Source organism: Numida meleagris, chromosome 1 (assembly GCF_002078875.1).
Source record: "Numida meleagris isolate 19003 breed g44 Domestic line chromosome 1, NumMel1.0, whole genome shotgun sequence".
NCBI lineage: Eukaryota > Metazoa > Chordata > Aves > Galliformes > Numididae > Numida > Numida meleagris.
This window is the reverse complement of record NC_034409.1, coordinates 119,130,551-119,147,441: the sequence shown is the minus strand read 5'-3', so window position 1 is coordinate 119,147,441 and position 16,891 is coordinate 119,130,551. Positions and strand designations below refer to the sequence as shown.

The 16,891-nt window shown below is 40.3% G+C and overlaps 1 protein-coding gene across 3 annotated transcripts in view; it reads left to right on the top strand.

Annotated features, from left to right (window-relative positions):
• Positions 1 to 16,891, top strand: part of REPS2 (RALBP1 associated Eps domain containing 2) — a 101,462-nt gene that overhangs the window by 37,226 nt on the left and 47,345 nt on the right. For 2 of the 3 annotated variants that reach the window (XR_002442535.1, XM_021409625.1), the window contains exons 5-10: positions 318 to 415; positions 2,058 to 2,196; positions 4,497 to 4,560; positions 6,471 to 6,613; positions 12,392 to 12,486; positions 16,481 to 16,553. Coding sequence is in view for 2 of the 3 variants with exons in the window: in XM_021409625.1 (XP_021265300.1) it covers positions 318 to 415; positions 2,058 to 2,196; positions 4,497 to 4,560; positions 6,471 to 6,613; positions 12,392 to 12,486; positions 16,481 to 16,553 (612 nt within the window). In the remaining variant the exon portion in view is untranslated. The remainder of the gene's footprint in view (positions 1 to 317; positions 416 to 2,057; positions 2,197 to 4,496; positions 4,561 to 6,470; positions 6,614 to 12,391; positions 12,487 to 16,480; positions 16,554 to 16,891) is intronic. The other variant, XM_021409633.1, reaches the window with a different exon arrangement.

Here is a 16,891-nt window from a genome sequence, read left to right as displayed (position 1 = left end):
TGCAGCTCAACTGTTTCTTACTACTTGTAATGCTTTCTTCTGCTATATAAAGGTGTAAGTAAAGATAATGTATAAATATATAAACAGAATATATAGACATATATTTACATGTTATGAATAATGCTTTCTGTTATCTACTAATATATAATGACAGTTTCTATCAGTAACATCTAAAGACAAGCACGTAGCTGGCATTTTGTTGTTGAAGACTCATTATTCTTTGACATTACAGTACTAAGGTCACTGATACTTGCAGTATTTAATTTTTTGCTTTTGGATTATCCTTTCATGTATATATTTATTTTAAATGTCTGTAGCTCCTTATGAAGTCAGACACTCTACTCACCAGCAAGATGGATCATCATCAGGGAATTACGGGGCCAAACCTGCTCTCACATGTTCAACTCTTAGTCGGGTAATGAATTATATGTGTTTTTTCTTTAGCAATATTACTGATAAAACAACAGAGAAAATAAAATAAAAAAGAACTCTCGCTTAAAGTGTTCTCCATAGTATTTTTAGACAAGAGGCTGCGGGGTGCTTTTTTAGTAGAAGAAAAAGGAAGTAGAAATTAAAATGAATGATCCAGTTAAATTGCCAAGGCTAAGTAAAATGAGAAGCACCAAATAACACAGAAAGGAAAACTAGACTGAGGATCTTCAAACGTGAAAAATAATCGTGAGGTTATCCTAGCAGAAGCAAAACATTTAAATTTGAAATATATGAGGTTTCACTGAGATTTCTGCTTGAGTTAGGATGTCATCTGTAGCACTTGTGCAGAGTGGTCCAATACTGTGTGTGTATTCCTTTTTTAACTGAGTTTATTAGATGACAGCTAAACAGAATAAACAGATTTATGGTCGTCGTTTTGTTTTTATGAGATGGGTCCTATGTTTTCCTGCTCGTTGCAAAAGCAGATTTTTCTGATGTTCCAGTAAGCCTGCTGTATGTTTCTTATGCAAACAAAGTTTGCCCTGAGGAGGCACAGAGCTCTCCCAAGGGGAAGCTTTTCCTAAATAAATGCAACTCAGGGACTTTGTATCTTTTCCATAGTGTTTAGCATCCCATAATGAAATGTCACCAGAGCTTCAGGGAAAGATCTAGAGATAATGCCGTATAATTTGTGCAAACTGGACATGAAATTGAGTGCATTTGTGCAGTACTTTGAAATGAAAATTAATTTACAACTTTATGAAGTTGCCTGTTTCAGAGGTCTTTTGATGTATTTCAGAACCTGTATTTTGCTTTGATTTTTAAGAAATTGAGTGATGTCTGTCAGAGAAAGTGTTTTGTAGGTGAATGGAGCCTGGTTGTTCGTTCTTACCCCCTCCCTCTTTATGAGTGCTGTCATCCAGACCTAAAGCATCTTGAACACCAAGTCATTTCAGTTCAACAAAGACCCTAATTATATTGGCAGCCCTCTTCTAGAGTCAATCAGAAAAGCATATAAAGTAAAGGAATGCAATGTCTTCCAGAATATTCTTTTTCACTAAGTTGTGGTTTTTACTCAAACTGTGGGAAATGATAGAAAATCAAGGAGATCCCTGAGGACTTGCAAATCTGAGTGAAATGTGTGCTGAATTACCTTGGGTGAGCTGTGGATCCAGAGGAAGGCTAGCTCTGTGGATACAGCATCTCTCCAAGGCTAAATAGTTTCTTAGCTGAGCTAAAAAGTCAGGCACTGCGCTCTGTAATTATAGATGTAGATCCATTACTAGCCCCATTTTAAGTATATGGTGTTCAGTTCATATTGTAGTGCATGGCTGAAACCCCAAAACCAATCCAGAGGCGATAAGGGATGAGCTGGACTTTAATGTGGTCAGCACTAGTAAGATTTCGTTTTTCTTTTAGCTTTGGTAATGTAAACTTCCTTTAATTGCCTAGATAAAGTATTAGCCTTAGTGTTAAAAGTAACGAGACAGTAATCAACATGGCCATTTCTGCTTTTCATCTTTCTGAAATATATGTCTGCTGCCAGAACAGCATGAATCTGGTCTGTTGAGGTTTCCAGAGCCCTGTCTGGCCCTCTCAGCTGGTGCCAGTGGCCCTCCTCTCAGTCTCTTTCAGCGGAGCGGGAGCAGCCAGACAGCAGTGCCCATTACTCAGATGACCCGTGGAGGATAACTGAGGAGCAGCGAGACTACTATGTCAACCAGTTCAGGTCTCTGCAGCCTGACCTGAACTCCTTTATTTCAGGTAATTTTTTGCCAAAGCGTGTCGATGTTGAGTAGGGGAACCAGGTTGAGAGATGTGAAGTATTAAGTAGTTGAATGAATCCTTTTCTCTTTAATGGACTTACAAACGAGAGTTGATTGTGATTTATTTTTAAAGGCAGGCAACTAAAAGAACAGACCAATACTGTGGACGTTACGCTTTTTTCCTAAATATGGATGTTAATTCTTTCAGAACTGATTCTGTTCTAAAGGGTAACCATTTGAAAAGCAAAATGTATCATACCCCTTCAGTTTTGCTGATATTCTTCAATATTACAGATTTCTTTCCCCTTCATTTTAGTCCCTGCAAGTTTACTCTGCCATTGGAGAATCAGACAAGGCTTTTTTCTCTCCCTCATGCATCTTCCTCAGAAATCCAAATACTGCTTTTTTTTGTTACACATCTGCACTCCTGTTGTCTTGTTACACAGGTGTAATTGTTGGTGGCATTAATGGTACACATCATGTTTTTGTCCTTGGTTAAGCTGTTTGCAGAGCTAAAGGGAAAAAGACATAAAAATCTGTGACTTTACACTAAAACAAAGTGGTCACCTATTTCCAGTGCATGATTTGAAACCTTTGAGAGAATATGCACACTTGCTGCTCAAACTCGAGACTACACCAAATGTTTGGTCCTGATTTGGAGAAAATACCTCTAAGGAGAAGCATTGTGGTTTGGTGAAAATTAAGATGAGCTCATATTCTGAGGGTCTGTATTTGTAGATCATATCTGCAGCATTTATTGAGCTGAAAACTCTGTAGGCTTGGGCTTAACTTTCCCAACAGAAAAGCGGCAGCTTCCATGTGATGAAAGTTAAGCATGTGTTTAACTGACGTGGGTATCAAGCCTGAGTGTTTATGGCTCTGAGGGACTGAGATTTTGACCTCGAGGTGGTTAAAAGCAAATGCTGAAGAGCACATTCATGGTGTAATTGTAGTAACAGCACACTGAGATTGCATTTCCATCCTGAATGGGAGGATGGGGCTGCCTGTGAGAGGCTTCCCTGCAGGTACCGACAGTCTGTCAGAGAAGCTGCAGTGTTTACACTGAGGACATTTTTCTGAGTCCAACTGTACTGCTGCTCTTCAGTGTCATCTGGGATTCTGCATCCTCGGATGGAGCCAGAGGTTTAAATGAATTAGCTGATGCTGACAGAAATTAATGCTTCTGCAATACTTTTCCTCAGTTAAGTTTCTTTTGTATAATTTACTTGAGGGAGAAAGTGGTTGTTCAACTACACTGCATTTCTTCACACACCTATATACATCTGTGACTGCGTGTGCATGTGCGTACTCGTATAGAGCCTCTCAGAGAACTCTGCATTTTTGTTTATGTTGAGCAAGACTCTCAGGCAGTCCTTGCACATCCAGTCTTACTGTTTATAAGTGATAAATTTGAGCTTCCCACAACATCTTAAAATAAGTAAGCTGTTGAAATCCTTGCTGTGGGGTGATGCAGGTGCTAGAAATTTGTTCAGGCTTAGGAATTTATTTAAGAAATCCGTCATATGAAAATCCATCAGTAGTTACTGAATATTTCAGTCCTAGCCCTGGTCAGAGCTTGAGGGGATATTCTGGAGCTGTATTATTACATGGCTTTGTCATGGTTTTGTCCTTCTCTCTTGACATCTGGTGCCAGAGATGACATGCCGTGCTAGCTGTATCTTGACCTGTCCTAGTTACAGCCTTTCTCATGCGCTGCAGTGGGTGATCTGACCTGAATGCATGAAGAGAAAGGGGTATCGACCTAGAAGTGTGTGTTACCTTACATTCTGTAAAATATCAGCATAGGTTTTGTAAGCCTGCATCCTGGCAGGGCTTCCAGGACACAGAGAACTTGTGCTGCCCCAGTAGAAATATGCCTATGTGTGTATTTCATATTTGGGCCAATCAAGGTAATGTTGTGGTTGAAGCAGAAGCTTGAGAGAGTAGCAGACACTGCAGCACTGCACTGCCACGCAAGTGCCTTCTGAATGAAGCAGAGCTGTTTGTGTCCATTATTTCATCCTTGGTGACATGGTAATGTGTTAGTTATAATCACTATCATTGAAGCATATTTTCTTTTATTTATTTTTCCCATGTGGAGGGAATGGGGAAATGAGGTCAGCAGCTCTGTCTGGGTTTCTCTGTCACAAATGGTCCAACAGCTACATTAGGATGCAGTTAATCCTAGTGCTTGCTGAACGTACAGTTACCAGCTGCTTCTGGTGCAGCAACCCAGGCCAAATGTAAACAACTGGAGAATTAATTTCTAGCAGTTGATAAGGCATGGTTTCCCAACAGGTTCCGTGGCAAAGAATTTCTTCACAAAATCAAAGCTGCCCATCCCAGAGCTTTCTCACATCTGGTAAGTACTGTAGTAGCATTTGGGATGTGTATCCTGTTTATCAAAAGATACCTAATTCAAGAATTCTTTTTGAATTTAAAAGATTGTCTTCCGTTCTAATTATCGCTCTTATCTCCAGAATCACTCTCAAGCCCAAGCAGCAGGGTGCTCATTGATCTTCCTGACACGCTTGTTTTCTGCAGGGATGTTTGCCTGCTCAGCAGGATGGGGAAGGTTTCAACAGCAGTGTAACTGAGAGCTGTTCCTAAGTGTGTTATAAAGAACATCATTAGCTCAACAAACTGACATTTTTCATGAAATGATGTAGAGGAAAGCACATTTGGAATGTTTTAGATGTGTTGTTGGCTTTATGGTTCTGGCTTTGTTTTGTCAGATGAGGCCTAATTAATGCCTAATTTTTAGTAAGTACAGCTACATAATTCATCAGTGCTTTTCTAATGAACCAGCACACTTCCTTTTAATGAGCTTATTTAGAAACAATTGCGGATAGAACTGTACATGATAACATTTGACAAGGATTCTATAATCTTTTCATAAACAATATGGTGCTTTGTAATTCAATGTTCTCCTTGCATCTAGGTAGGAAAACTGTTTTAAATGTTTAAAAATGCTGATGAGTTTTTACTTTATATAAGCTTTTATGAGGATAGATACGAAGAAAAGCTTGCAAGAGCCTAAATACTTATTGAAGGTTGAAGAATATGTCTGGAATCTTTTCAAAGCAGATTGTAAGTCAAGAAAATAAAAGTAAAAAAAAAAACACAAAACAACAGCAACACAACAAAACAACAGAAACATAACCAAAGAAGCATTCTGTTAGGGAAGTGAATATTTGAATACAAAGTAAAGATTATGTAAGAAGAACGGATTAAACCAATACATTAATAAATCACATTGTATTTGTATTGCAGACGTAAGTTGTTCTCTGCACAAATTTCAAAGAAAAGCATTCCTTTCTAGTAGATAATTATAATTTTGTAATGATGTGGTTTATCGATTGTGCCACTGTGTTAAATATATGGAATGTTTCAGTCTTTGCCACTATAACTTCAACTGCTTGAAAAAATACTTGCTACTTTCAAAGTGTCGGAGGTTGTATGTTTATTTATTTTAGTCACTGTGCTAGTAGAAAGATATTACTTATTTCTAGCAGAAGAGTTAATTTATAACATTGAATTCTTGAGTATCTGAAGCCCAGTTATATTGTTTTATAAGCATGCGAGAATTAAAGACACAACAGATTTAATGAGCAGTTAACAATAATATTTGGACATGTCAAGAACTTTAATTTACCTGTTTTCTTGAGGCTAGTCAACATAGCTGATTAAACTTTTGCTGAAGTCCATTTTTAACTTTGCTTTAACTGGCTTAAGATCCTGCATGGATTAGTCAGTGCTGCTTTCAACCATAAGAAAGTTGATTTCACCCTTGGAAATACAGGATATGTATCCGGGCTGCTCCAAAAGTAATGCCTCTTAGCTTATGTTGGCCCATGATGTCAGAGGTGGATGTTGGCTTTAAGCTAAAAGAAGAGATATTTAGATTAGACATTAAGAGGTAATTCTTTACTCAGAGGGTGGTGAGGCAAGAGGCCCAGAGAAGCAGTGGTGCCCCACCCCGGGAGGAACTCAAGGCCAGGTTGGATGGGGCCCTGGGCAGCCTGAGCTGGTGGGGGGCAGCCCTGCCCACAGTAGGCGGTGGGGCTCGGTGGGCTTTGAGATCCTTTCTAGCCCAAGCTCTTCTATGGTTCTGGGTGGGAGTTTTAATAGTCACAATCAAGTAGAAACAATAGTGGTTGTCCTCTATCAAAATACCTGTCTTCAAAGCTTAATTTCTCCATCCTCTGTGATTGCATTCTTACACTTCCCTGAGGTGATGGCTTGGTAAACATGTGACTGTTGTGCTGGCAGGGAGCTGAGTGATGTGGATTGCGATGGGGCACTGACGCTACCCGAGTTTTGTGCTGCTTTCCATCTGGTGGTTGCAAGGAAGAATGGTTACCAGTTGCCTGAGACGCTGCCTGAGACACTGCTTCCGGACTACCTCCAAGCAGGTAACATCCCTGCAGCAGGTTGAGGTCCTGCAACCACCTCAGAAGCTCACCGTGCCTGTAAACAAGGTTTCATTTTCCACGTTGCAGGTGGAACTGAGTTCATTGCGTAGTGGCTCCCCACTTTGTTTTTAAGGCATGTGTTTCTAATTGTGTTTATGAGGCAATTGCTGAAAAGTGGATGAAAGCACAGAACGACAATGCGAGATGTAACAGTTACCTGCCTCTGTCTGATTGTCTGCTCCAGTGTACATCAGTTGCCATTATAGCTAAAGTGGCAGATGATTACCTGTAGCAATGATAATCCCACAAGACGTGTATGGCTTTTAACTCTTATTTTCCCTTCCTTATCTGTCTTTTGAAGATGTGTTGAAAATGACTGCTTTAGAAATTACTGTGGTAAATAAGTTGTTGGATTCAGTCACCAGTTGTACGAAAGGGTGAATTTCATTTTAACTCATGTTAAGTAATCTATGGCTTCTGCTGTAAATAATTTGTGCTAATGACTGGCGGATTGCAACAGTTTGTGGAAAAAAAAGGGTAAGTTATTCCAAAGTATAACATACCTCAGTAACAATGTGTAGTGAGAAACACGCCCTTTCATTTGTTCTCTTCAGTTATGTCTCTTGTAATTATAAGTGAGCATTGAAATATAGTGTTCAATCTGAAAAATGTGCATGGGTTTCTAGGGCAAGGAGGATTAATCACAGATGATAATTACAGTGCTAAGGGATAATATTTGAGACCTAATAAAATCTCCATTAAATTTGATGACACTGAATATATTAAAAGACGGGAAAAGAGCAAATCAACCTGCAGTTATGAAAATTAAATACTCACTCTGTATCAGATTTATAAGTAATTTCTGGTGGAATCATGTTCCACTATCTTCATATGCAACGGGAGAAGCTCCTGTAAAACTTGTACCTCCAAGTCTTCGTCATTTTTAGTCTCTCTAATTACATTCCCTTGTCATAATTACAACTAACCTTTTCCCTCCAGGACCACCACTTTTACTCCTGTTGTCATCATAAAATAGCTTGTAAGCTCCTTCTTGCAGGCTGAGGTTGGCATGTTCATCTGTTAGACAAGGGGAAAACCATTTTTGGCAGTAAGCTTTCCAATTTAATCAGGAGAGCTTTAAACTAGAGTTGCTGGGGGTGGAGATCTTCAAATCATTGCACTCTGAGGCTAACAGTGGTAATGGATGCCCTGGGCCTGGAGTAGGATCACAGGCCAGTAAGACAGCACCTAAGGTTCAGGATAAGGGAACTCTTCAGCCTCAATGGGAGCCCATCTGAAATGCCTGTACACTAATGGATGGAGTGTAGGGAGCAAGCAGCAGAAGTTGCAGGCGCGTGCTTCCATACAGGGCTGTGATGTCATTGGCATCACTGAGAGGTGGTGGGATGGCTCTCATGGCTGGAACGTAGGAATAGGTGAGTATAAACTCTTTAGGAAAGACAGGCAAGGGAGTAGTGGAGAGGGTGTTGCCCTCTACATCAGTGGCGATCTGGAGTCCGTGGAGCTCTACCTGGAGATAGATGAGGAGCTGAGAGAGAGCTTATGGGTTAGGGTTAAAGGGAAGGCAGGGGCAGGAGGCACTGTAGTGGGAGTCTGCTACAGGCTGCCTGATCAGGAAGACCAACTAGGTGAGGCCCTCTATAAACAGATAGGAACAGCTTTACATTCACAAAACATGGTTCTCATGAGGGACTTCAACCACCCCAATATCTGTTGGAGGGACAACACAGCAGGGCACCAGAAATCTAAAAGATTCCTGGAATGTGTTGATGATAACTTCCTCTTCCAAGTGATACAGGAACCCATGATAAAAGGTGTTACGCTGGACCTTGTCCTCACCAGCAAGGAGGGGCTGGTGAGTATTGTGAACTTCAAGGGCAGTCTTGGCTGTAGTGACCACAGAATGGTGGAGTTCAAAATCCTTAGGGTGTCGAAGAGAGTGTACAGTAAGTTTGCTACTCTGGACTTCAGGAGAGCAGACTTTAAACTCTTCAGGGGACTACTTGGCAGGGTGACATGGGAGAAAGCCCTGGAGGGAAGAGGGGCCCAAGAAAGTTAGTTGGTATTCAAGGACTGTCTCTTCCAAGCCCAGAAGCAGTGCATCCTGAGAAAAAGGAAGGGAGACAAGAATGCCAGGAGGCCTCCGTGGATCAGCAAGGAACTCCTGGACTTACTTAAGCTCAAAAAGAAAGTCTGTAGGGAGTGGAAGCAGGAACAAGTTACCTGGGAGGACTACAGAGAAGTTGTCAGAGCAGACAGGGATCAGGTTAGGAAAGCTAAAACTCAGAGAGAATTAAATCTACCCAGGGACATAAAGGGGAACAAGAAGAAATTCTACAGGTATATCAGTGATAAAAGGAAGGCCAAGGAAGATGTGGGCTCTCTCCAGAAGGAAAATGGAGACCTGGTCACGAGGGATATGGAGAAGGCTGAGATGCTCAATTACTTCTGTGCTTTGGTCTTCACTGGCAAGGGCTCTAGCCACACTGCCCAAGCTGCAGAAAGCAATGGTAAGAACTTCGAGAAGGTAGATCTGCCTGCTGTAAGTGAAGGTCATATTTGGGACCATCTAAAAAACGTGAAGGTGCACAAGTCCATGGGACCTGACGAGATCCATCCACAGGTTCTGAGGGAACTGGCAGATGAAGTTGTCAAGCCGCTGTCCATCATATTTGAAAGGTCATGGCAGTCTGGTGAAGTTCCCACTGACTGGAAAAGGAGAAACATAACCTCCATTTTCAAGAAGGGAAAAAAAGAAGATCCAGGGAACTGCAGACCAGCCAGTCTCGCCTCTGTGCCTGGTAAGATCATGAAGCAGATCCTCCTGAAGGCCCTACTAAGGCATATGGAAAATAAAGATGAGGTGATTGGTGGTAATCATACTACTTGATGTTGGAGTCATGGCATTAGTGATAAAAGGAAGAGCAACTGATATCATCTACCTGGACTTGTGCAAAGCTTTTGACACTGTCCCATATGACACCCTGGTCTCCACATGGGAGAAAAATGAATTTGATGGATGGACCACTTGCTGGATAAGGAATTGGCTGGGTGGTTGCACTCAGAGAGTTGTGGTCAACGGCTCAGTGTTCAAATGGTGACTGGTGACAGTCAGCATTCCTCAGGGATTGGTGTTGGGACCAGTGTTGTTTAAAATCTTTGTAGGCGACATGGCCAGTGGGATTAAGTGCACCCTCAGCAAGTTTGCAGATGATACCAAGCTGAGTGGTGCAGCTGACACGCTAGAGGGAAGAGGTGCTATCCAGAAGGACATGAACAGGTTGAGAGGTGGGCCCATACCAACTTTAAGAAGTTCAGCAAAGCCAAGTGCAAGAGGTGGGGTTGGGGACAATCCCAAGCACAGATACAGACTGGGAGGTGAATGGCTTGAGAGCAGCTCTGAGGAGAAAGATTCAACATGAGCAGTGTGCACTTGCAGCTCAGAAGGCCAACCGTATCCTGGGTTGCATCAGGAGAAGCATGACCAGCAGATTGAGGGAGGTGATTCTCCACCTCTGCTCTGTTCTCATGAGACCCCACCTGGAGTACTGTGTCCAGTTCTGGAGCCCCAGTACAAGAAAGACATGGAGCTGTTGGAACAGGTCCAGAGAAGGGCCACGAAGATGATCAGAGGGCTGTAGCACCTACACTATGAAGAGAGGCTGAGAGCTGGGACTCTTCAGCTGGGGGAAGAGAAGACTCCGAGGAGACCTTATAGCAGCCTTTCAGTACCTGGAGGGGGCCTACAGGGAAGCTGGGGAGAGACTTTTTATAAGGGCATGTAGTGACAGGATGAGGGGAAATGGCTTTAAACTGGAAGAGGGTAGATTTAGACTAGATATCAGGAAGAAATTCTTTACTGTGAGGGTGGTGAGACACTGGAGCAGATTGCCCAGTGAGGCTGTGAATGCCATCTCCCTGGAAGCATTCAAGGCCAGGCCGGATGGGGCTGTGAGCAACCTGGTCTAAAGGAAGGTGTCCCTGCCTATAGCAAGGGCTTGGAACTAGGTGATCTTAAGAGTCCCTTCCAACCCAAACCATTCTATGTGTCTGTATCTTCACATAAATCATTTTTGGGTAACTCTACAATAGAAATAACTACCTGCAGTAGTATCAAGTCATGATGTCAGTGGAAGGAAGAGCATGGTAAGCTGTGGTTGTTCTATAGGAGTTCTTTTTTTCCATAATTTGTCCCTTTTAGCATTAAGCATTTATCACTTTCGTAGGTGATTATTACTTCATGTGTTGGACAGAGCCAAGCATTTCAAGCTGATCTATGTGAAAGGGTGACAGGACTAATTGTTCTAGGCACGCTACATACCATGGGTAATAAACTAATGCTGTTGATTTGAATGTCTTGCTGGCTAGTCGGGATTCTGAAATCTAGAAACTTGCATAATAAAAAACACAGCATCTCAACACACTGCACCACAGTGAATGACAAGAAAGAATATGGCCCTGGTTGCATCAACTTCTGAAATAAAGGGATTGATAAGTAAGCAAATCATCATATACTTAGCTAAAATGTCAGAAGAGATTTTTAAAATAAAGCTTTTTAGTGCTTTCGTAGTTTGATTTCATTTCTCTGAAATTTAGATTTTATTTGGCTGATTAGGAACATGATAAAGGTTTCTGGAAACTGTTTTTCATTAGGTTGTATTATGTTCAGAATGGAGTAGGTTTTTCAAGGGAAATATTTGCATCTGATAAGACTATTAAAGCTTCAGATAAAGTGACTCGGAGCATAAGACAGAGCACTTCAGAATGAATTAATCTTGCTAGTTTTATTGCTTGCTCTATAAACTACGAATGCAGGGCCAAACTCTATCCTGGCATGGCTCTGCTGACAATTTGACCCAGCACCTTCTTTTCTGAAATTTTTTATTAAAACAAATTAACAAAAAATCTGTCAAGCTATTTGCCCTGTGTGTAACCAACTGTATTTTAAATTAAGACAAATTTGCAAGAGCTCAATTTCTCCAGCTGAACTAGGGGCTAGCCAGAAACTAGAGATTTGACCTGAAAACTGGTTATTCTGCCTTTCAGTATGCTGATCTTAAAGAGAAAAGGTTTTCCAGCTGTTAAGAGAGATTTGTGTGAGATGAACTAATCCTGTAGTGGTATCAGCAGAAGAGCCTGTGGAATAGAAATGCAGTTCTTGTGAATATTGCTGTGAAAAGTTTAGAATTGTTTTTTATTCTTTCTACTCTCAGTGCTGCTTAGCTGAGGAATGCCGAAGATGATACGTACTGCAGCAGTAGCTGGGTTTATTGCCCTTGATTTTTATTGGCTTTCCATTTTAGAGTGTAATATAGTTTCTGCCATTCTTTTCAGTACTTAAAATACCAGAAATCAAAGTTGAAGGTTTGATAAGTACCTTTAGCACTGTTAAGACAACAAAATATAAACTGTAAGACCTTGCCTAGATACTGGGCTGCATGCAGGAAATGCTCAAATTAATGTTTGCTGTTTAGAAGTTAATTTTACTGAGAATCACCTCTTCCAAATTTCACAATTATTTCTATAACAGAAATTACACATTTTAGTATTTTCAAGATGTATTCTTCAAAATACAAGACAGAAAGATTTTCTTCATATTTTTTGTCATCTATGGTTAATATATCAGTTCTGACATGTAGAAATGAAGGGCAAAATGACGATGGAACTGGTTTTAAGAAGTGTCTATTAATCAAATAGTTGACATGTCTCTGGTTGATTTTTTTTCCATCTTTTTTATTGTTCTCCTTTCCCCTCTAGCCTCTTTGAAGCCTCTGCGTGAGTGCGCACTGTTTGACTCTTACTCTGAGCCATTGCCCGGCAGCCAGCCGACTCGGGACTTCAGCCGGATGGAGGTGAGGAAGTGTGGTCAGGACAGCTCTTGCAGAGTGCCAAGCAATAGGACAGTCTCACAGTTTCAGAGCTCCATTTCCATGCATGCTAATAACATTAAAACTGTCTTGGTTTGTCCCAGTTCCTTCTACTTTGCTTCTGTGGAGTTGAAAGTATCCCTGGTTTTGTGCAGTATGGACATGTATAGTTGAGTTTTAGGTGACTCAGTACTCATTTTATTGTTGAGCTTTCTTGTAGTCTAAGGAACTAGCACCTAAGGGTCTGCCTAGTAATTGTAAGGAGCTGGAAAGCTGTTTTGAGGGAGGAACGGGGAAGGAATCTTAGGGATCTACTGTAAACAGTATCACAATGTCAGATGCAAGTCTGTTGCAAGCAAAACTAAGTTAAGGAGAAGTCCTTATTACTCAGGTTTAAAAAAATGAGGCTTTAACAATCTTTTATGCCAAACTAGTCGCAGCCACTGAGTTGTGCTTAGATATTGCAACTCTGAATATATACTCTGTATGATTCAAGGATTTAGCATTTAAGACAGAGAACCAAATGGCAGACTGACTGAAAAAATGGGCTTTCAGCTCAGAATTGTTAAGGCTCTGAAAATTACTGCAGATTGCTGCCGCAATTGAATAGAAGGCTCTTCTGGTGCTGCTGCCAGGTTAAAAAGTGATGACATGTCATGCCAACTCAGCGTGTTTCCCCAGTTATTTCATCCCTTTGCCTTGTTCTGAGGTGTTTCTAGATCAGAACTCAGCTCTTCCATCACAAAATTCAACTCAGGAGGGCCAGGCAGGCCTCCGGAGCTGCTACTTCTAACACAGCCAAGTATTGTGTGCTTTAGGTAATACTGCTGTCAACACTTTGAACATCTACTCTGTCTTCTGGAACTGTTAAAATATGTCCGGCCTCCCCAAGGCACTTGCTGGGTACTGCTTTTGTACAGCGGCTCAACTAAAGCACAGCATTTGTATTGGGTTTTGAAAGCAGCGTTATTATTCTGATATTCTGCAATCTGGTTCTAGATAGGATGCTGTCTTCACAAATGATTGCCCAGATAAGCGGAGCAGACTTTTGTTATTGCAGTTGTGATAAAGTTTGTTCTTTGGTAGCACAGCCTATGGGACTGTAAGACTACAGCATTTGTGTATGTATTTCAGAAAGCTCAGAAATCTTGCTTTCAGAGTCATCTTGTGTTTTGTGGCCATAAAATGTTATTCCAATAACCTAACCAGTACAATTCTATGATCTTATTAAATGACTGATTTTTAGGCTCTGCTTGTTTGCGGTCCTTTAATATAAGTGCAGAGTAAGGATAAATCTAAATCACCAAAAAAGCTTGCAGGCTCACAAAAACCCCAAGCAACAAATCTCCCATTTTACATTTCGTTTTTCACTTGATTTCCTAAAGTTAAGCTGTTAAACCTCCTCTGCCTTCTCTCTGCTCTCTCCTTAAGATATTCTCACCATAAAGGCAAAAAACTTACAGATTACTGTGCTGCATAGTAGTCAAACAATGTTCTTGGGAGAACAGCTGGATGTGCTGCTACTCCATTCCTAGTTTCTGCAAGGTGGCAGGATGTTCTGTAAAATCAATTTTTTTATGGCTATGTTGAAAACCAGGAAGAATTTGTAGCATGATTATCTGCTGGTTGAGAATAGTGAGTTACCTGATTTTATCGCAAATGTTTGCCTGGCTTTGCTTTGTTTCTTCACTGTCTAGGACTTAGACATGTTGGGCTGAGCTCTCAATTAGTTAGTTGCAAGGCCTTGTTATTTTTGTCCTTTGTTGTTCAAGATTAATGGAGTACAACATCTCTTCTCAAAACTGGTTTGAGAATGATTTTGTCTTGATTTTTCATTGTTGTTGTTAAACTGATGTTATTATGTTCAGAATTAATGCTCTGAATGAGTTTCATTTGGAAACTCAATAGTTCATCTCCCATTCATCTCACTGTGTGGGAAGTGCAGTAATTCACTGTTGCAATTTAATTTGTAGCTTGGCTATTTGAGGAAACACAGCTTAGATACTTGGCCACTATGTTAGAAATACTGTATTATCAGTGCAATCAGTTATGCATAATCTCCATGTCTTTTGTCTCTTTCCATCTATCATCAATTCCAGCTGTTTAATTTAATTTCAGAAGACCATTTTTACTGTGACTGCTGAACTACAGTTCTACAGTAAATTGCAGACAATTCTGAAAAGTATTTATAAAGAAAATGCCAGCAGACGTCATTTGAACGCTAGACTTTGTTAAACTCAGAAAACGTACAAATACTGGTGATGATATATTTAAGAAAGACAAGAATGACTGTTTTTACTAACCAGAGTTTTTGCCCTTTTTTTTTTTTGTTCTCAAGTTTTTGTCTCCCACTCTGATTTGGTCTTTTTTTTTTCTTCTCTTCCCATTCTTTAGACTCCTTTCCATAAGCCTTCTCATTGCCAAAAGCTTAAAGACAGATTTCTCACTCTAGGCGTAAAATGACTGGGTGAGGTTGCTCTAAACTCCCTCAGAAATGTCATACTCTCAATTCACTGAATTTTGTGAGAATCATTGCATTGATTCAAGCATTCACTGAATTAGGTCTTTAGCCTGACGCTCTTAACAACTCATGAAACCAAGAGAGAGACTAGTGTCAAGTCTCATCCACTCCCCTGCTATAGCAGCACTAATTGTTGCTATTTACCATGCACTTGAAATATAAATCCTAATGCCAAAAGAGGAATCTGAATCATAATAAGATCTGGCAATCCTGAGATATTCAACTCTGAGTTGCTTTTGTGCCTCTTCCTCCCAATGTTATTTGTTCTTGTTTGATCTGCTTGAAGCAGTCTGCGAAGATCCAGAACCATTGATTCTCTTATACGTGACAACCTCTGTTACCTAGCCAGTTGGTGACCTTTTTGATTTACTTTCTTGTTGCATTGATTGTAATATTTAGAGTGTCATGGCTAGCTAGGGATGTTAAGTGTTTTTCTCAAACATTTTCAGAGTCCTCAAGCTGTGTTTTTGCTCTATTGCTTCCTCAAAAGCATTAGGAAGCTGCACACGCAATTTTATAAAATAGATCTCATGACAATTTTATCTGGAGGAGTTGTTTTTTTTATTTTAATGTCTTCAAGATCTGTGTTTTGTATTTATTTATTTTTTTGAGGCACAGTGGATTGTAACCTGATGTGTGCTCCCTAGGAAAAAAACAACCAAGAGCATTGCTTAATATTTAGAGAAGTGTGGGGCTTCTGATGTTTGTTTTATTGTTGTTTTGGCCACAGAATTGTTGTTATCGATATTGGTCGTAGAATTTGTTCTTATTTCCTTCTCAGTAAGCTACACAGCAGAAGTTAGAAGAGCTGCAAATCCCTACATTTTAAGTTGCTGCTGAAATAAAGAACAGCTAAGGAGTAAGACTGGTGCATAGCTTCCTGTTTTCCAATTAGAGGCCTGAGTGGGGCTGTAGCAGACATGCTAATGAAATCATTTTTCCCTTCTCCGTGACTGCATGTTGAAAGAAGGGAGTAGTCCAAGAATCAGCCACCTCAGTCAGAATGCTTTAGATGGAGAACTACTGGACTGTGCTGTACAGCTTGTGTTTTCACTAAATAGACTGTTCAGATGGAGACTAACTCTTTTGAAGGGGCTGGAGAAGGTTTCTTCAGCCGTAGAGCAAGTGTTATACCCAGAGAAAAGAAGAGAACGCAGAATGACACTGCTCTGTTTTGGGAAGTCTCTCTTTGCGTATAATCCTTAGTTCCTTGTGATTCACTAATGAATTGCTTCTTGAACTGATTTCAGGTGTGAAACAGGTGTGCCTTTAAAAGCAGAGAGTCATAGCTATCTTTGTCAAGGTCTTCCCTGTTTCTTTATCATATAAAGCGAGTCTTGGTACAAGAGAGAAAATCATCTTTATTCATGTTGGTCTAAATCCTTAAATACTTGACTATGGGAATGTGTGTGTCTGCTCTGACTATTATTATAATAAATAATCTTCTCTCTCTTGAAGAAGAAGACATCAGCTGAAGAGGTACCTGATAACTCTGCCCTGATAAAAGATACAAGCAAAGATGACAAACAAGGTATTCAAATGAATATTTTTTTTTCACTTAAGTTCCATGTGTTAATTAATAATTCCAAATATATATTGACAGAAGCAATGGTATGTTTGACTTCCAAGCTGGCTGTGTTTTACTGTAGATATAAAAAGAGAGATCATTGACAGCAGCTGAGATGAAGAAAAATAAATGAATAGGTTTGCTTCAGAATTAACTATCCCATGTAAACAATATGAAATATGCCTTTAAAAATAGGCCTAGTCCTAAGGCAAGTAACGTTGCACTTCTTATTTCAACAAAGTTGTAATTGTCATTATCTGAGGTTTTGTAGAGTAAAGGCTGGATTGTACCAAGTTTTGGAT